Genomic DNA, 21543 nt, shown 5'->3' with positions numbered 1-21543 from the left:
AATCTTTGTTGTTATCTGGGCAGCATCTTAAATATCTGTGGAAGCCTATGGTATGAAAATTTCTTTTACTTTTGCGTACAGGGAAGTACACAGGGAGATAACAGACTCATTTAGTGAAAATTCAGAAGTAACCTTTGGCATAAAGGAAGGGCTGGTTCTAAAAATCATCTTCTCCTTATTGAAGGATAAAAACGGTTGAGTAGACATAAAGACCTGCAATTCAGATACTCGCCCAACAGAACTCTGAGCAATGAGTAAAGCAGTCTTCCCAAGTAAGATATTTCAGTGAAGAACTAGATGCAGATTCAAACAGAGACAGAGACAACTTCTCCAATACAAATTTAGATACCAAGATGGTGCCACCTGCTCTCTATGAGATATAGTATGCGATATCCATTTCAAAAATTGTTTGGCCTGCAATAAAGAAGAAAAATGAGGATCCTGTGGCCAGACAGGCACAAACGGCTGAAAGGTATATCTTGATAGAAGTGTACATAAGGTCTGAATTTAGCAATTCACACAGGTACTGGAGAACCAGTGTAGCCCAAGCCTACATATACCTCTTAAACTAACCCTAGGGTATTGAAACTTTGGCTGAAATGATTTCCTAGTAGTCAGTTTCCTTCCATCCTTTAACACCTGTTGCATGCCCTTAGCAAAAACGATGACTAAATGGTATCGAAAAACTATTATCCATACAGGCAGATGGAGATTCTGAAAGCTGTGGTGGGATGGATGAGAGATCTCTTTTGGTCTGTGTGAGCAAGTCATCTGTAAAGGAGTTTGAGTTTTTGGTAACTGCCCCTGGCTAGAAGCATGAAGAGAGAGAACAGTGTTATCTGGGCCAAAGGTGAGTTACCAGAAGCATTTCTAGCAAGTCCTTTTCAATCATTAGAGGGTCTTTGGATATTGGTGGAAAGGTGAGGAAAGCATAAGAGAACATCCCCTTTCAGAGGAAAGAGTGAGCATCTCTTTTTCAGGCTATTTTGCAAGGTGTCCTGCAACAGAGCTGTTCTAGTTGTCTGCTGAAACAGAAGGAAAACAGATCTACTTTGGGAGTTCCCACAGGTGGACAATCTCCTGGAAGACCTCTGGATGTAACAGCCACTCATGAAAGTCTGTCCTGGATATGCTCAGAGAATCTGCTACTGTGTTCTGCTCTGAGAGAATACATGTTGCTTGTAAGGATAGACTGTGAAGCATTGCCAATTCTCAACCATAGCTAGTCAGTTTGTTTATATACAACATAACTTTGGTACAGTCTACTATCACTAACAGTATTCCAGAAGTCCACAGTTGATTTAGCTTTTATTAAGGTAACCATCTGCAACGTCAGGACCCACTACAGTGACTCCCAAAACATGAACACTGAGTGGCTGAAAAAAATGTATTTATATAAGTCCGAGATGGCCACTTCTCAGGATATTCCCTTTTCTCCAAGGTATGGCAATCTTTGAGTTGGTATATATAAGTTTGGGGGTTTGGAGGCTTGCTCAAGCTTGCTCCCCCTGTGAAAAAGACGTTTAAAGAAGAGCGATCTTAGAGATTTGCATTTCTCCAGGATTTTTAATTTTTTTTTGGCTTGTTGGCATTTCTAGGCCATTGCTTCCCTGTGATTATTCTGTTTGTGTCTGAAAACAGATTACCAAATGCTCTACACCTTGACTCTTTGAGCAACTGCTCCACCCCATATGTGACGTCTGAGGTGTCTGTAGTATCTGACTGACAAGGCACGGGGAAGTGGTAGAAGGAGACCTGGATTTAGGAGCACTTGGTTTGCCCATCGGATGAGCTCTTCTTTGATGCAGCTGAAAGCAGGGATTGGAAAGGATCCAGGATGCAGATACTGGTACTAAACAGATTTGGGGAAACACAGATTTTCCTCAGCAGGAGTCTGGCAAATGGAACCTTAAGAATGGACTAGGCCACATAACGTAGTATCCTGAAGAACTCCCTTGCTGTGGGTACATTTTGAAATGCCAGATTTAGGAAGCGTTGAGGCAATTTTTATGGTTAAAGTAAAGTTATCATCAGAAAGGTGCCTAGACAACAACCTAGGAAAAACTAACCTGTAAGCAGGGGTTAAATATGAATTTTTCTGTTTAGCTTAAAGCATGGCTGCTAAAAAGGCTCGAGATAAAGTGGATGAATGTCAGTGTATGTTGGGCAGAAGAAGCTCTAATGAAGTAATCAACCAAGTAGATGGTAAATGTGAGTACCGTCAATCTGTTAAAGGCTATGACTGGAGCTAGGCAATTTGTGAAGGTTCTTGGAGAGGTGGAGAGACCAAAGAGTACAGACAGAAACTGAACGTGCAACCCTAAGGCAAAGAATCTTAGAAAACATCTGCATATTTTGTGAAGAGGAAAGTGTAGCTAGGCATCCTTGAAGTCCAAAATGATTATAAAAGGCTTTGTAAGATGAGCATTTTAAATTTTTGAAACAGGAGATATGTCTAAAATTGGTCTCCAGGTGCTTTCTTTTCAGGAAGACAGAAATATTTTTGAATAGAAGCTTTTGCCATGTTGGGAAACGGGCAATAGTTCTACCACTAATCTCGTTCTTTGGAAGTACAGGCACCCCTATTTGATGCCCACTGAAGTTTATGCCACACAGAGTTACTTTCAGAATCAAGTGTCTGAAGTTATGTGCTTCCAGATGAAGGCAGTTGGAGAGATTGTCTGCAAGCTGGCAAGGAAGCATGTGATGGGGAGAGGTAGTAGTAGTTAACAGGAAGAGTATTTTTTTTTCTTTTAAAAGGGGGGGGGGGATCCTTGGGAGCCAACTCCTTTTTTTATGTCATCCTGACATTTCTTCTTATATTGCTATTCGGAAGACCCTTGTTGAGAAGATTTAAAAGACTTAAATGGCTTTCAAAACCATGGTCCTAGATTAGATGGGTAATTCCTTTGATACTTGAAAATAAGAGACAAAAAAAGTTGTAGGATTTGTCCTATATATTTATGGTTACTGTAAATGATCTAATGAAGACCATCTAGTGGTATGGCCTGCCCTTCCTTGTCAAACATTATACTGATGCTAATTTGAAAATGCATGATGTATTTCCATTTGTCACTGACAAACAGCAAAAATCTCAGAAATATATAACACAAGACTGCATGCTGGTAACATGACCTTATCTAGTTTTCAAATGTACAGAGATCTGCACAACAAATAAATGTGATCATAATGAAGTGCAGGACTGAACTATAAGATTCATAAACTATACTACAGTTCCTGATGCTCTACATTTGTTAAGGAGGCAATAAAATACAGGTTTGTTCATGCAGTGCAAGAGAAGCAAACCAACTACCTCAAATCTAACAAGTCTGTGTTGCTGCACCATTTCTAATCTAGCTCTTACCTCGGGAGTCATGCGACTAATAGTGACCACATCATAACCAGCATTGATGAAATTGGGTGTATAACACTGCAGCTGAAACTCCTGTAACCAGTTGTAAATGGCTTCTGCATCCTACAGAAACAGGAAAATAAACCACAAACATCAAGAAACAGCACAAATCAATAAAATACCACAGAAAATCCTGAATGTGGGAGGGATTCAGCTAAACAAAAGTGCCATTGATTATTTCAGTTCTGTAGGGAAAAATTATATCCAGTAGACCTCCAAAAATAGTGCTACATAGAACAAATTATTGCACCCAAAATATGATCTGACTTATATCAAAGCCCCACCCTTCCCCCAAAAAAATGTACCTAGGAACAGGGTGTGTGAAGTAAACTGAGGTGTCTTATGCAGATCTTGCACCTCATTTTATTTTTTTTCCATATTTATTTTTGTTTTCAAAAGTATTAACTATAAACATCAATACAAACAATCATGAAAATTTGACAGATACAGAGTAATATTTGTTTCGGCATGCAATCAGGTCATATTTCTTCTAAGTAACAGAATTAAACACATTTACTAGTTTGCACCTCATTTTATATGAAATACAACTGTTTCAAACACCTCTTTTTATATGCAGTACCTCTGCTGTCTCAGTTTTACTTCTCAAAAGCAATGCTATTTACTGGCATTAATAATTCTTATAAAGGTGTTTTAAACATTGAAGAAAAAGGGAAGCTTGATCCACCACTAATTGTTAAACATCCGACACCTGGCCCTTTTATGGAACACAGACCTTATATGACACTGCTGGATTCCTTTCCTTATATAGCCATCAGGTTGGTTAAGACAAGAAACAACTTCTATATGCTAAACTGTTGTTGATGATGTAAGCAATGCAAACATTTTTAAAAACACAAGTGTAACAATTCTGTTTGTAGTGTTAATTATTTAGAAATGTCATATTACTCACTAAACATGCATTTATTTAAACATTTCCCCAGGAAGTGGCATAGAGGCATAAAACAAGCAAGCATTTGTTTATTCATAGTCTCAAAAACATATGAATGCACTAAGTCATACAAGGAGCTGTAATTGACAAGTCACACTTAGTGTTGCCACCTATCCATTTTTTCCCAGAATATTTGGAAATCAAACTGACTGTCTGGTAGTCAAGAAAACACATACAAACTCTGGTACTTTGTTTCAAAAAAGAAACAAGACTATGAGTTTGCTAAATCAGCAGAATGATTGTGTCTTTCAGCTTTTCCCGGTTAGGGGTCGCCACAGCAGAACTCCGGTCCACTAATGATTGGTAGTTGACTTTTACGTGCCGAGTTACCAGCCCTGGCGCACAACCTTCAACGAAGGTATGCCCATTCACGCATGTCTCCATGCAGAAGACGCTCTAGCTGAGAATCTAACCGGACAGCGTCTTACTGTGAGACGACAATGCTACCGCAGCACCACCACCACCGCGGATTCCTTGTTAAATCAGCAGAATAATAAGCTTTTTTCACAAAAGCATATTAAATTGGCAGAAAGAAAGCATCGCAAATGGAAAAAGAGAGGGTTCCGCTTCACCTGATGTGACAAAAATGGGAAAGTGGGAAGGGAGAGTGGAGAAGATAGGTGGAGTTATTGGAGGTGTGAGCAGTGTGGCCTTGGTCTGGTTTTTGCCACAACAAAAGGTGGCAAACTTAGTCACATCTTTGTGTGTTTGTGTGCGTACCCTGCATTTCAGAGTAGTAAGGGTGTAAACAAAAGAACTGATTGTAGTAAACAGGCTTCATCAAATGAGCAATGCTTTCTGGATATGATCCTTGGTTTCCTTGTTTTGTTGACTGTTGACTATGCTTATTTGACTGTCAATAAAATGCACATCATGACGTCTACAATTTTAATGTTAAAATATTAACTATGAATGCATTTAACCTAACTTGTTTTTTGCGGGTACAAGGGTGTGAAGTGCATTCTGCTGGGCTACAACAGTTTGGTACTTAGTGCAGATAAGTTAAGGCTATGAGCTGTTAATGAGTGCCTCCTGTAGTGCAGCTTTTTGATGCCTCTTAGCCTTTGTTCTTCTAGAGTGAATAGTACCAAGTTACTTCACCAGACAGTGCTCATGGACTACCCAGAAAAAAAGACACATGTCCAAGCAGGCTGTCCCAAGCTGTTAGGAAATTCAATACATACTTGTCTTTTAAATTCCTGCACCTTTCAAATAGCCCCTAATTAGAACTTCTCTATATGCTATTTGACTATGAAACCCTATACATTTGTTGTAGTTTAATGGACTGCCAGATGCATGTTGTCTGTTTCTGTCCTTCCTTATCTGATGCATTTCAGATCAGACTTTGGCCAGTTCTCCAGACTTCAGGATCTATAAGCTCAGGGCTCTTAACCTCACCCACAATCACCTCCTGTCCTCATCATTACCTCAGATCAAGTTTGCCTGCAATACCATCATAATGCCATCAGCGAGAAAAAGAAAAATACATCAATACAGATATATTACCACAAGGTCACATAGGGGATAGAGGGGATAGAAAGAAGTCTGCTCTTGAACTGAAAGAGCTTGAAATCCTGCCCGAATGACAAACCACACAGTTGTATCAGAAGCCAAAAAAGGAAATGAAATGTAAGGGAGAAGAAGGGAGGAAAGTTGAGGAAGGATGGAAACAGACAACACAGATCTATCATTATGGTAAGTTCATAAAATACAGTTGTGTAAACTGAACTTACCATCACAGCAGATGCTTGAATGATCATTGCTGCAGTAGTCTTAGCTATGTGGATGATATTCTGTCAAGGATATAATAGCTGGCCAGCTTACAAAGCTTCGGGGCACCTTCCACATGCCAAAACTATCAAGTGGCTTGAGCTGAGCTGCTGAGAGACAAGTTTGGGTACAAATCCTTCAGAGCTTTCCAGCCAGCAGACAAAGAGAGGCTGAGCCCTGAAAGGGCAATGCTAGAACAACAAAAAATAAATGTACATACTCTGGCATAAAAACACACCAAAAAACAACTGGGATGAAGGAGGGAGTGGCTCCTGCATCAGTGATCATTTGAACATCTACTATTATGCTAAGTACAACTTATACTATTGTACTGGATTCATCATATTGATTATTGCTGCAATAGCCTTAGTGATATGGCTAGATTATCACAGCTAACTACCTTTGGGAGGTGGAAGGAGAACAGTCCCTGAGTCACTGGAGAATGGCCCTAGCAAAGCTTAATCTGGACCTAGAGAAAAAAAAATCAAGCCAACAGTGCTTTTTACAGAGGACCAAGTAGTAAACCCTTTCCAAAAAGACATAGATAAAGCCAAGGCTCTTGTTGAGTGGGCCTTGACCCTACCTGGAATACTTTTGTTATGGTGAGTATAACAAAAGGTTATAGCCTTAGACAACCATTTGGAAACAGTCTGTTTTAACATAGGTTGTTCCTTCTTACCTTTGCAAGAAATGAACAATTGATCCAAAGATCTGAAAGACTGAGTTCTACCAAGATAGTACCAGAATTGTCTGTGGACATCCAAGGTATGGAGCATAATATCTACTTCACTTTTAGGTTCAGGAGAGAAAATAGGCTTAAAGTAAACTTAGATACCACTTTAGGTATAAAAGAAGGACTTGTTCTCGGAGACACCCTGTCCCTATGGAAAATGACAGAGTTGACTCACTATACGAGCTTGCAACTCAGATACCCTTTCTTGCACAGGTCAGATCCACCAGTAAAGCTAGTTCAAATGGAGCAAGTGCTAGCCTCTCTAACACAAAATTAAGATCCCAAAGAGAAGCCACCGGTTTTCTTGGAGACCTCCTATGAAAAACCCCTTTCAAGAATATTTTGACATGAGCCTGCACTACAAGAGAAGGATCCATGAGCAGACATGCTGAAAAAGCCGATAAATGAACCATGACAGAGGAATAAGTAAGGCCACGCAAATACTGTAAAAACAGAAAACAACTAGCCCTGAATGGGTGATGATCATGGTGTTGGCACCAACTAGAAAACCTTTTCCATTTGCTAGTGTATGATCTTCTAGTAGCAGGCTTTCTTGCCTCCTTTAGTATCTCCTGCATGTCCTCAGTAAATAGGTGCCTAAAAGGAATTAATTATCATCCAGGCAGTCAACTGAAGATGATTAATGTTGGTGTGTATCAAACACCCCTGTTCTTGTGTAGGTGGACCCAGTCTGTGACGAAGCCTGTGGTAATTGCCCCTAGCCAACTACAAAAGAAGAGTGAACCATGGTTGCCTGGGCCAAAATTCTGTTCCAGCACTCCATGAAAAAGACTCTGCAAAGATAAGCAACCTGTCTAAATATGGAAAATGTGGATATTCTGTATCCTGCACTGAGCTACAACTGGATCTAAACACTTTGTGAACATTCTTGGTTCACTGGATATTCCAAACAGTAAGGCAAAGAACTGATAATGTGATCCAAACTAATAAAACCTTAAGAAATGTCTGGCATCTGGATGACTAGGGATGTGATGATAAGCATCTTTTTAAGTCTAGTGTTACCAGGAAACTTGAAAGATGAAGAAGAGGTGACAGTTTGCGAAGTGACATTGTTTTGAATTTGGGTAGTATCGCAAACAGGTTTAGGAAAGAGAGATCCAAAACTTGTCCGCAAGCATTTTCTTTCTTTGACAATAGGAACATCCTTTAATAACTCCCCCCACCTGGAAAGGATTAAATGGTTCTATCACTCCTTGGGTCGGTATGTGATGAATAGGTAGAAACAAAAGAGTCTGATCTTGAGGAAGAGAAATGACTCCCTGGAGAGGAAGAATTTCCTACTACCGCCATCTAGAACCCTGACGAATGATTTTCAGAAACTTATTTTGTCTAAAGTAATTGGTTGCTAAACAGAAAAATGAGATTCAAGACTTTCTGGAAGAAAAAATGAGGCCAGGGTGGGAGGAGGTCATAAGTTCTCTTGAACAGTCATTCAGACTTTTTGGGATGTCCTTGGTTTTGTGAGGTTCGATACTTCTTTTTGGAATGCCCTTACCATTTCTATTTAAACATATTTTTATCAGAATTTTGTTGAGACCAATTATTCTGTGCTGAAATTGGACGAGGAGATAAAAACAATCTCTTGAACAATTTGGAAAAGAAGGACTGAAAAATCTTAAGAGATTCCCTGGATAAGCTTGCCTCTTTCATCATGCTTTTTGATCATCTCTGCAGCAAAATCAAAGGAAAGCACAAGCTGACCATCGATCGTCAAAACCACAGAGGAGCATACTCTTCAGCGTCAGTAAAGTTCTGAAGGGCTTCATCCCCAAACTTGTCTTTTGAGCTGCTTGACAGTTTGGTAGGTGGAAGGTGCCCTGAATCTTTAGAAGCTGGTCAGCTGTTATACCCTTGGCAGGATATAACGTGTAGCTACAGCCCCTGCAGCAGTGACATCTGTCATATCTGATGTCTTTTCTGTCCATTCCTCAACTGATGGGACAGAGTACTTGGCTCCAAGGGTGGTCTCATGGAAGTATGTTCTGGAGGATGGGAGAAAAAAGAGCCACCCTATCTTTAGATAGCAAATCCAATTTATAATGGGAAATGAGGGTATGAACATTAGACCAAATGGCAGCAGCACAAATTTCATTATCTGAGGCCCTCGAAAGGGCCAAAGAAGTAGAAAACAGTCTTGTTGAGTGTGCTTTAGGTGGATTAGGTAGAGTTAAAACCCTACTCCTTATAAACTTGAGAGATGCAACTAATCAACCATCTAGCTAAGGTTACCTTTGAAATGCCTTGTCCCGCCTTATCTTTAGAAACAGATACAAACAGCTGGTCTGACTTCCTGAAAGATTTGGTTCGATGGAGCTAGACATGAAATTGTCTATGCACAGCCAACAAATGGAGCATGCATTCTCCTTTATTAGGAAAATTTGGGAAGAAAACTGTTAGATTAACGCTTTGAGTGTGTGAAGTCTGTGTGGCTACTTTAGGCAAAAAGGAAGGTCTGCTGCGTAACTATACCCTGTCCTTGTGAAATATAATATATGAAGTTTGGCAAGGCAGGGCTTAGAGTTCCAATACTCTCCCAGCTGGGGTAAAGGCAACTAGGAAAAGTCTTCCAAAAAAGACATTAAGTCCAACTTTGCAATAGGTTCAAACTGAGCTTGGGTTAAAGCCTGGAGCAACAGTAGGATCCTTAAAAGGAGGTCTAAGGAAGGAAGGTACCTTTGAGGAGAGCTTTACAGAACTTGAGTGAAGCTCAGAAAGTATTCTCTCCAATACGAAAATCTGAAATTTCCGCTAGCTGAACTCTAACAATGGAATAACTAGCTCTGTTGTGGAAAATGGAAGCGAGAAAGTCTCATACTGCTAGTACAGGAGCTGAAAACATATCTAAATTCCTCTGACAGGCCCAAATGGAAAATCTTTTCCATTTACTTTTGTAAACTTTCCTAGTGGATAGCTTCTGAGAAGTGAGAATGTAGACCAATTGGGAATAAAACCTGGACTGACCAAGACCATCACTGAAGTGGAGAAACCACACAGTTAGTTTTATGGCTTGAATGTCCAGAAGAAACATTCCAGATGGATGAGACAGAAGATCTGGATTTGGGTCAGCACCTAAGGGTGTGTACCAGATAAGGCCACAGAAAGGGAGACCACACCTAACAAGACAAGAAAGGAACAATGAGGATGACTGGTCTTCCTTTGTACTGCTTTCTGCAGAAATTGTGGGATTAGAGGGACTAGTATAAAAATATACAGGACACCAGAAGGCCAATTGTGAATCAGACTGTCTCTCGGTAACTGTCCCTCTGGGAAGATCAGAGCAAAGAACTTGCTGTATATGGAATTGGTGGAAGAAGCAAAAAGATCACGGAATGGTTGGCTACACTGGCAAAACATTTGTCTAGCAACTCCTGGACTAAAAGCCCACTCATGAGGCAAAATAGACCTGCTCAATCTGTCTGTCAAGACATTTGATGTTCCTGGTATATGCATTGCTATTATAAAGTGGTTGGGACATATCACCCACTTCCACATGCTTACTGATTCTAGACACAATGGGCAGGAGCATGTTCCCCCTTGCTTGTTGATGTACCAGACTACTGGCATGTTGTCCATCTGGATAGAGATGACTCCTAGAAGGAGGTCATCCTGAAAGGCCTTCAACATGAGAATTCCCTCATCTCTAAGACATTAATGTGAAGATTGGTCTCTGATGGAGACCACGTGCCCTGGACCATCTTCCTCATGTAATGCCCCATTTGGAAAGAATCTGTGGTCTCTGTGGCTTTGGGAGGGGAACTGACAAACAGGCAGCCCTAGGATACTTCTGAAGACTGAATCCACCAAGCTACATAAGTCCTGCAGATGTCTGATGAGTGAATTCAAAAACTCATGGGATGGTACCTGGTGGCACACTGAACCACTAGCATCCACTGTAACACTCTCATGTAATATTCTGCCAAAGGGACCAAGGTACCATTGACCTCAAAAGTTGTGGAACTAGTCTGGTAGGTGGTGGCTGATGGGAAAGAAGCTGAAGGGCCTGCTTGCGCTTTGTGGATAACCTGATCTCTGGTAACCATGCTACCTGAATGGTTGTGGTCAACTGGTCATCAATGAATTCCAGAGTCTGTACTGGATACAATTGTGATTTGTCCGAGTTTATTGTGATTTCTACGAGGGAGCAAAGCTGGAGCAAACAGTTTCTACCTGGATGATCTGGACAAGAATATAACAAGTAGAAGCTGTGACATCCCCTATCTGGGCCAGTAATCAAGGAGCCTGAATCCTCACCACTGTCACTGGACAGGGACATTCACTTGGAACAAAAATGGATACACTCAATATTTTCCAGATGCATCTCTTCGCATCAAGCACAATTTTCCTTAAGAGCATACAGGGAACACACACAGTCTGGGGTCTGGATTTCTCTATATGTCTCCCTCCAGTTCCCCAATAAGACTCCCCATTGGTACAGCTGTGGGGTTGAGATCTCAGCCAGGTGTCCAAGCCAGGTCCTCCAACACCCTCTCTGTGAAACCAGTGCTTCATGTCTCTGCTCCAAGTAGAGGACACACACACATGCGCACTTTGAGATTTATTTTTCACACACACACACACACACACACACACACACACACACACACACACACACACACACACACACACACACACACACATGCGCAGGAAAGGCTGGCACAGATTTACTGGCTATGCCCCCCTTCTGCACAGACTATTAGGCGGTTACACTGCCATCAGACACCCCAAAGCCAGCTAATCTAAGGCTCTTGCAAGGGTACCCAATTACACTGAGTGAAATTAATATTAACACAAATAGATATACAAGTACTCATGGAGATTAAAATATTCTTTAAAAGACCAGCCGCAGTTAAAAGTTTAAATATATTTAATAATAAATAAAAGAACATGAAAATACTAAATGTCTATTTACAGTGAACATCAAAGTTTCAATCACAGGAAATATTAAAAAATAACACAGATGGACAGGTTCATACAGTTACAGAAAAACAATACTTAACTAATCTCACTATATTTTTCTAGCTGATATAAATAATTATTATTCCCCTGGTTACTTATGTGAAGTCCCCATGCTTGGCCAGTAATCAAGGAGCCTGAATCCTCATCACTGAGACTGGAGAGGGACATGCACTTGGAATACAAATGGATACACTTAGTATTTCCAGAAGCACACCTCTCTGCATCAAACACAATTTCCCTTAAGAGCACACAGGGCAAACAGCCTGGAGTCTGGGTGTCTCTGTCTGCCTCTCCCCAGGTCCCCAACAATGCTCCCCTCTGGCACTGTGAAAACAATGCTTCGTGTCCCTGCCCAAGTAGCTGACACACACACTCTTTGAGATTTAATTTTCACACACATACACACACACACACACATACACATTTACACACACACACACCTGGGAAAGGCTGGCTCAGATTACCCGCTCTACCAACTTTGGCCAGACTATAAGACAGACTCACTGCCACCAGTCAGTTACTATAAGGCTCTTAAAAAGGTATGTAATTAAGCTGAGTGAAGTTAATATTAATACAAGTGATAACACTGGCCAAACAGCAAGGCTTTCAGGAGTGTCCAGAGTTATCACCAAATAAATATGTGCAAATACTCTCAAAGCTTAAATATTTTCTAAAAATAACCAGCCACAATGAAAAGTTTAAATATATTTAATAATTAATAATAAAAGAACAAGACAATACTAGATATATATTTACAGCAAACCAGAGTTCAAATCACAGGAACTATTGAAAATAACATTGATGGACAGACTCATACAAATAAAGACAAACAATCTCGAAACTAAGCTTCACTATATTCCTGACTGGCTCTACTAGGAGAATTAATATTCCCTAATAACTTACTTGATAGAGTGAGATACAGTGAAATATGTGAGCAGTCTTTCTAGTCAGGTTCTCCAAAACAGAATACTCAATACTCAGAGATTACTACCTGTAAAATATAATACCCAAGCTGGCTTGCAGAATGACCTCGTCTGGTCACCTGACTCTAGGTTCTCACAGTATCCCCCTTTGAAACTGAGACAGGAATTCAGCAGAGATAGCTAAAATACACATATAAATGTTTATGGCAGTGCCTGGGGCTTCCCTTCTTTTACTGAGCCAATGAACAAAGGTTTCTTCCAGACCCACCATCTCCGGTCCTATTCAGCACTGTGGGGTGCCATTTTAATGGTATAACAGCTCATTACATTCACCCCTCCTTTTTTTTAAAGTAAGCTAGCTGGTTAACCTCTGCTGTCCCAGTATCCTTTACTAAAACATTCAGTTACAGTATCACATGTACATTTCTTTTCATTCCAGCATGGTGTACTATTGATACATTTTAACACAAGCAAACCTCACAAATACATTTTCAGCACAAGCATCTGTACAAATCAGTTTGATATACACATGCCATATAATTATTTACACAATTCCAGCTAGCTGTGCTGGCACAAGTCATATATCCACTGTCCTACTTCTCCTGGCATGGCTGGGAGTATCTCCTATCATCACAACTTACTACAGCAAGGCAAGATGATGTAGGCGAGAGATCCTTCTTTGTCAGGTTACAAAAAAAAGTGCTCAGAGACTTCATTCTCACCTAATATTAAACTTTTTTAGTAATGGATTACAAAAGGACATCACATACATCTGGTCATTTGACTTCTGGTTCCCATGCAACCCCCCACTGCTAGAAATTACCAGGTTTTAGCATATATGTGTCAATAATACACACATAGAGCTTGCTAAGATCATATGCAGCTTCTGGAAGTCCTAAGACAGATTCAAACTTCTACCCTTCCAGAGTAGCAATTAGTTCACTGCTAAAGACAATATAGAAGGCTTCCTAGTACTTGTTTTTCCAGACATTTTGTCTCTGGCTACAATCAGAACTGTAAGATACACTCTTTATGGCCTAGGCCCAGTAATTTAATTTCAAACTATTTCCAAAGTTAGGTGGATTGGGATTAACCTCTTCTCTTCCAGTATCCTCTGTTAAAACATATACATTTAAACAGTTACAATAATACATGTATATTTATGTTTCTGTCCAGCAGGGCATACGGTTGGTACATTTTTAACATAAGCAGATTTACAAATATATTTTTCAAAACAAGCATCTGTGCAAATTAGAAGTTATGTACCTACCATAACGTTCCATGTTAGTTGTCTTCTCTCACCTTCTTTCTTGCTTGATGGGTTCGGAGCCACTCGGCACTTGCTAAGCTCGAGAGTCACTTTTACCAGCTCGAGGCAGCCCCATATCCTATGATGCAAGGCGGTAAATACCCAGATCTCGTTTGGTACCTAGAGGGAAAACTGCCTAGCATAAAAAAACTTTCCACTAAGGAAAGAAGAGCAATTAGCCTAAGGGCTGTAAGGGGAAACCAGATAATCAAATTGTAGAACTACTGGTGCCCAAGGAAGAGATCTTCCAGAGACAAGGGAGAACAAGGTCTGTCCAGGCAAGGGGGACAGGAGGGAGGGTCGCAAGAAAGAAGGCGAGAGAAGACAACTAACATGGAACGTTATGGTAGGTACATAACTTCTAAATGTTAAGTTGTCAATCTCGCCTTCATTCTTGCTTGATGGGACCGTGTCCCTAGCACCTCTATCCTGGGTGGCTCAATGGAACAGACTCTTGAGAACCGTGGAACCAAAGCTAGCTCTATCCCTGGAGGCCAAATCCAATTTGTAATGAGAAACAAAGGTATGAGGAGTGGCCCAAGTGGCTGCTGCACAAATAGTATCTAAGGGTAGCCTAGCCTGAAAAGCTGTAGAAGTGGCTAGGCCTCTAGTGGAATGTGCTTTTGGTTTTGAGCCCAGTTGTTTGCCCCTAAGTTGATAAATGTCGAAATGGTAGAAGATAGCCATCTAGATAGGGTCACTTTGGAAACAGGGAGGCCTTTCTTATTTTCAGCATAAGAAAGAAATAGCTGATCAGATTTTCTGAATTGCTTTGTTCTGTCCAAATAATATCTGAGTTGGCGGTGAACATCTAGGTAATGCAACTTTTGTTCTGATCTGTTGGAATAATTAGGAAAAAATACAGGAAGATCAATGGATTGATTTAAATTTGTTTTTGAAGCAACCTTGGGCACAAAAGATGGATTAGTTCTCAAGGAAACTCTGTCCTTGTGGAAGACCAAATAAGGAGGACGAACAGAGAGGGCATGAAGTTCTGACACTCTCCTAGCCGAGGTAATAGCGACCAGGAAGAGTGTCTTCCACGAAAGAAACTTTAGTGAACATGAAGCAGCTGGTTCGAAAGGTGGAAGAATTAAGGATGTCAGCACTAGATTTAGGTCCCATTGTGGTGGAGGGCTTCTGACAGGAGGCTTCAGGAGAAAAATTCCTTTCAGAAAAGCTTTACAAAGCTTGTGGGACATAATGTTGTGGTCTGCAAACCCGACATGAAAGTTCGAGATTGCTGCCAACTGAACTTTAACTGTGGAAGATGAAGAACCTGAGTGAAAAATCTCCGCTAGAAAATCCAAAACCGTATGAACAGGGGCAGTAAAGGGATCTATGTTCCTCGATTTCGCCCAAAGTGAGAAAGCGTTTCCACTTGCTAGTGTAAATCCTTCTGGTAGAGGATTTAAGAGAAGCTACTATGATATCTCTAACTGGGTTAGAGATCATAGGAAGCCTGGCTAAGGAAGGAAGTGGAGCAACCAAGCTGTGAGGTTGAGAGAAGGAATGGACCGATGCAGCTGACCCGACTGGTGGATCAGAAGATCTGGCACTGGGTCCAGATGCCACGGCTGCACCAAAAGATGATGATGAAGGAACGGAAACCAAATTTGACGAGGCCAATAAGGGGCAATGAGAATCATATTGGCTCTCAAAATGGTAGCTTTCTGGAGTACCTGTGGTATCAATGGAAAGGGAGGAAAGGCATAAAGAAGTCCCTGGGGCCAATCTTGGGTAAGCGCGTCTCTGGGGGGATGGCCCGGAAGAGAGAGAACAAGTCTGGGCATTTGCTGTTTTGGGGAGTAGCAAAAAGCTTGCAACATGGGCGGCCCCACTTCTGAAAAATCTCCTCTGCTATAAAATGGTTGAGAGACCACTCGTGAGGCAAGAGAATTGCTCTGCTCAATTTGTCCGCTAGTATGTTGGTTTTCCCAGGGATATGCGTTGCTACCAGAAACCGATGAGAGGAGATAGCCCATTGCCAAAGCCTGAGAGCCTCTCGACACAAGGGAGAGGACTTGGTTCCGCCCTGCTTGTTGATGTACCACACTACGGACATGTTGTCCGTGTGAACTGCAATCGTTCCTAGTGGAAGAAAGTCGTTGAGGGCTTGCAACGTTAAAAGCACTACTCTCATCTCTAGGACATTTATGTGCAGGTGGTATTCGAATGGTTGCCACGTCCCATGAACCATCCTGCCCTGATAATGACCCCCCCACCCGATCAGGGAGGCGTCTGTAGTGACTGTGGCTACCTGGGCCGGGGAAACAAAGGGTCTGCCCTGATGGACTTGGGGAGAAGAAATCCACCAGGATAGATGGTTCTTGCAAGTTTGTGTCACCAGAATCTGGTGACACATGGGAAGCTGTTGGAAGGACCATTGGGTGAACAACATCCATTGCAAGAGACGCATGTAAAAACGGGCCAAAGGAAGAAGAGTGATGGCAGCTGCCATGAGGCCCAATACTTTCAGGACCAGTCTGGCTTGCACCTTTTTGCTGGCAAGAATGATCCGCACATGGTTTTTGATATCTAGGATTCTCTGGTCTGTTAGGTTTGCTGACATCCGAGCAGTGTCTAAATTTGCGTCTATAAAAGTAATAGATTGGCAGGGCAATAAGGAGGACTTTTCGTAATTGACCGAAAATCCTAACTGACTGCAGAGACGTAGGGTGTAATCTCTGGCTTGGAGAAGTTGATGCCTGGTGGTGGCTGAGAGGAGCCAGTCGTCGAGGTACGGAAACACCTGGAATCCTTGACGTCTCAGGTGAGTCGTGACCACTGCCATGCATTTGGTGAACACTCTGGGGGCTGTAGTGAGACCAAAGGGCAGGGCTCTGAATTGAAAATGACTGGTCCCCAGCCGAAAGCGGAGAAAACTTCTGGAGCGTCTGTTGATTTTTATATGATAGTACGCATCCTGAAGGTCTAAGGAGCACATCCAGTTGTCTTTGCCCAGAAAGGGCAATATCGACTGAAGTGTGACCATCCGAAATCTTGTCTTTTTGACAGACTCATTTAGTCTGCTGAGGTCTAATATTGGTCTCCAGTCTCCCGTCTTTTTTGGGGACCAAAAAGAACCTTGAGTAGATTCCGGACCCTAAATGATCTGTTGGTACTGGCTGGATGGCCCTTTTTTTTAGAAGCTTTGAAACTTCTAGTTTTGCAATTTCCCTTAGACCGGGTGGAACGTCTGGAAGGGAACCTTTTTGAGGGAAGGGGCTTTCCTCAAAAGGAATCTTGTAACCCTCGGATATGATCGACTGTACCCATTTGTCTTGAGTGAGGGAAAACCAGGCTTCTGGGTACAGCGATAATCTTCCCCCGACTGCCTCCAAGGGTGGACAGTCGGGCAACACCTCAGGGATGCTGGAAGGGCTTGTCAGCGAGAGGCTCTCTGCTGCCCTGGTTCTGCGGACCCCCCCTGCCCCTAGGGCAGCATCTATTGTTATTACCCCCTCTGCCTCTAGGGGTAAACTGACCACGTGTGTCCGGCGTGACTCCCTGAGATTTTCGGAACCACATCTTTCCCTCCTTCTGTCCCTTAGGATAAGGCCTAGAAGGGGTGGAGAAATGGACTCCTACGGCAGAAAGAGTCTTGCCGTCTTGCTGGTCAACCTGGTCAACATATCCTTCACTTGAGGGCCAAACAATGTTGACCCATCAAAGGGAGAGTTTGCGAAGGACGCCTTAAAGGGGTCTGCAAAATTACAGAGCCGCATCCAGGACTGACGCCGAAGAGCCACTCCTGTCCCTGCAGCTCTACTCGCTCCATCTGCTGCATAAGAAAATAGCCGCATGGAGGAGTTGGTTATGGAGTTAAGGATTCCTAGCTGAGAGGCAATCTTTTCCTGAGCCCCTGTAGCTGAAGGATCCTGTACAACTTCACCTAATTCCTTAAGGATGTCCCTTTGAAGTCTGGTGAAGTGACATAAATAGTTCAGCGAACGCATGGCAAAGGTCGCGGAGGAAAACATCCGCTTACCATACCTGTCCATGGTCCTAGACTCCTTGTTAGGAGGATGGACTGGTACGGAAGGATCTGCAAGTTCCTTTTTGGCGGCGGCCGCCACCACCATGACATCAACAGGGACACCTTTTGTAAGAAATTGTTTCTCGGTAGGGGCTGTAATAAATTTAGAAGGTCTCCTGGGAACTGGTTCCACGGAATCAGGAGATGCCCACGCCTTCCGAGCTATCACCTCCATGAGGGGGTCGAAAGGCGGAGACACCCAGGAGGTGAGGGTCGAGATCCAAAGGCCTCTAGGTATACCGACTCATCCTCGGAGGGATTAATGGAGGGCCAGTTTCCCCTCTGTTTTAGGAGTTCTAGGATGTCTGAGAAAGAGACATCCTCAGAGGGGGATCTCGGGGATCCCTCCGACTCATCTAAGTCAGTATCTGAAGTGGTAGACTCAGGGGAGTCTAGGTGCTTCCTCTTACAGGTCCTCTTACGTGGAGGATCTCCTGGCAGATCAGGAGAATCCTCTGAAGAGGGGGTTCTTCCCAGTGGGGAAACCTGAGGCGATGGATCTCTCAGTCCGGGAGCAAAAGAGTGGGAAGAGACATCTACAGGCACCATAGAGGGAGGAGCTAAGGGAATAGACTGCTGACTGAGCCCGGGGGCCAGCACACTACTCATCACCTCAAAGGCTCCCCTCCCAGGGAGATCCGAGAGACCCCGTTCCGAAGAAACAGGGGCTCCCGGGCCCACCGAAAGGGAAGGCTCCGAGGCAGATGTCGGAGCCGAGCTCACCAAGGCCGAAGCCCCGAGGGGAAGAGCAGGGTCGGACAAGGGTCTGATGCCACTCACCCCCTCGGAGCAGACCAGGGAAGCCTGACCACCGGATCCCTCCAAGGAAGGTCTCGAGGAGGAGATAAGAGTAGAAGATGAAGGAGCAGAAAGGGGTGGTATCTGCCCCGTAGCCATAGCAGTGACTATTCCAATAGACTCCGGCTCCGAGCTCTGGAGGAGAGTCGAAGGAGGAACTTGAAGAGGGTGTGGGCTAGTAGTCGTCTGTTGAGACGGACTATGAAGCATTTGGGCTAGTGCCTGTGATTTTAACAATCTGCTTACCACTCTCTCCAAATCATGGTCCGAGAGCCTGGAAGACTTAGAAGATCGTCTCCGATGACTCCGCTCAGAAAGAAGAGGAGAGGACGGAGCCGAAAGTATAGGCTCCAAAAAGGGAGACCTGGACCGCTTCTTTGACGAAGCTATCGGAGCCGAAGAACCCTCGGTTCCAGACGGAGCCGACAACTTATCGGCTCCAAGCCTGGTAAAAGATGTGTCGGTTCCAGCCGGAGCCGACACAGGCAAGGAAATAATGGTATCGGAGCCGGCCGGCGCTGATACCGAAGCCTTAGACACATGGTGGTCGGAGTCGGTAGGAGCCGACACCAATGTGGCAGTTAAAGTATCGGCACCGATAGCCATCGGTGCCGAAGATTTAGCCAAAATAAGATCGGCTCCAGCTGGAGCCGATCTCGACTCCAAAGGAGTCAGAGCCAGGGCCGAAGGCTTAGTAGCAGAAGCCTGGGCCTTGGAGGTCTTAGAGGGCTGACCCGAAGCAGACTTGGCCGGGGAGCCCTCTGGTTTAATCGCCCTTAAGATTAGTTTATTTCTCCTTTCCTGCAGGACTCTCTGGCTGAAGGAGTGACAAATAGCACAGGAGTCCTGCAGGTAGAGAGGTCCCAGGCAATAAATACAAGAAGTGTGACCGTCTGTCAGAGACATTTTCTGACAGCACGAGTCACACTTTTTGAAGCCTGAGACCCTCGGTTCTTTGGACATGGTGAGAAGTACACAAACACTCACACAGTTCCAGACTCAGAAATTTAACTTAAAAAGGGAGAAAACAAACTCACACACACACCCTGACAGGAAGGGATGGGAGAGGACTAAAGGCCCGACTAAGTAAAACAACTAGGGAAACAGTAAACTAGGAGTTAGAGACTCTAAAAAGTACAGTTTTGTACCTACCATAAATGTAGATGTTTGAAGATCCACATTGCTGCAGTCCTTACACTTGGGTAGTCCGCTGTCCTCGGTCGGCCCGAATATCAAAGTATAAGGCTGACGTCGGTCAGGGCGCATTTGACTGACATCAGGACGTCAGGGTACAAATGCGCATGACCGACGTCATATCCTCAGTCTTTTCTTGCCCCAGATGTCAGAAGACCCTAAAAATAAAGGTCAAAACCAAAAGACAGCAAACAACCAACCAACCACCCTTGCACTAACTATATGTACAATATATACAATATACACAATATGTACAACCCAACCCACACAACCACCTCTAACTACAGAGGGAAGGAGGGAGGGTAAATTGGACTGCAGCAATGTGGATCTTGAACATCTACATTTATGGTAGGTACAAAACTGTACTATGTTCTTCATCTCACATTGCTGCAGTCCTTACACTTGGGTAGAATCCCAAAGCAGAGGTAAGGGAGGATGGCTAACTACAAGGAAGCAGGAGCTGCCAAAATGCCCTGCAAAACAGCAGTGGCAAAACCAGCCCTGGACTTAGAGTAAAGTGGCAGGTGATAATGCCTAGAGAAAGTATGCACAGAACTCCAAGTAGCTGCCTCCAAAATATCCTTGGTTGCCACTCCCCTCAAAAAAGCTGTTGAAGTGGCAGTAGCTCTAGTGGAATGAGGCCTAATCCCAGCTGGAATCTCCTTGCCATGATGGGAATAACAGAAAGCAATGCAAAACCCAATCCACTTAGAAATAGTTTGTTTTGACACAGGCTTGCCCTGAGAACTCAAAGCAAAAGAAACAAACAACTGCTGAGACTGCCTGAACCCTTTAGTTCTGTCCAAATAATAACGCAACTGCCTGTGAACATCTAAAGTATGCAAAATCTTTTCCCCTTTATTTTGGGGATTTGCATAAAAAGTAGGCAAATGAATAGTTTGGTTTAAAGCCACACTAGAAACCACCTTAGGCATAAAGGAAGGATTAGTGCGTAATGATACCCTATCCTTATGGAAAATCAAGAAAGGCTCAACCGCCATAAGGGCCTGTAATTCAGAAACCCTTCTTGCAGAGGTAATGGCCAACAAAAAAGCAGTCTTCCATGATAAATATTTCAACTCAGCAGTAGCTGCAGGCTCAAAAGGTTGTAGAGTGAGTTTCTCCAACACAAAATTGAGATCCCAAGCAGGAGCAGGAGCTTTTCGTGGGGTCTTATATTCTTTGCCCTCTAAGAAATTGCTTGAACAAAGGATGAGAAAACAATGGTGGGTCACAATCATAGTGAGCCGAAATTGCTGCAGCATGAACCTTAATAGAAGAGAAAGACAAACCTTTGTCCAGTAACTCAGTAAGATATTGAAGAGCCACACTCAAATTAGGCCCAGAAACATCAAAATCTTTTGCTGCACTCCAAAATAAAAATCTCTTCCATTTATCCGCGTACACTTTCCTTGAACTAGGCCTCCTAGCTTCCAAAA

The 21543-nt window shown here is 43.1% G+C and overlaps 1 protein-coding gene across 3 annotated transcripts in view; it reads right to left on the bottom strand.

Annotated features, from left to right (window-relative positions):
* The window catches only part of CASKIN2 (CASK interacting protein 2), a 1742750-nt gene that overhangs the window by 109600 nt on the left and 1611607 nt on the right, over positions 1-21543 (bottom strand). For all 3 annotated transcript variants that reach the window (XM_044084941.1, XM_044084943.1, XM_044084942.1), the window contains one exon: positions 3365-3475. In XM_044084941.1, the coding sequence (XP_043940876.1) occupies positions 3365-3475 (111 nt within the window). The remainder of the gene's footprint in view (positions 1-3364; positions 3476-21543) is intronic.

Source organism: Protopterus annectens, chromosome 10.part0, assembly GCF_019279795.1.
Source record: "Protopterus annectens isolate FY-2018-M chromosome 10.part0, PAN1.0, whole genome shotgun sequence".
NCBI lineage: Eukaryota > Metazoa > Chordata > Ceratodontiformes > Protopteridae > Protopterus > Protopterus annectens.
Note: the sequence above shows the minus strand (reverse complement) of the source record. Positions and strands in the feature narration are given on the sequence as shown.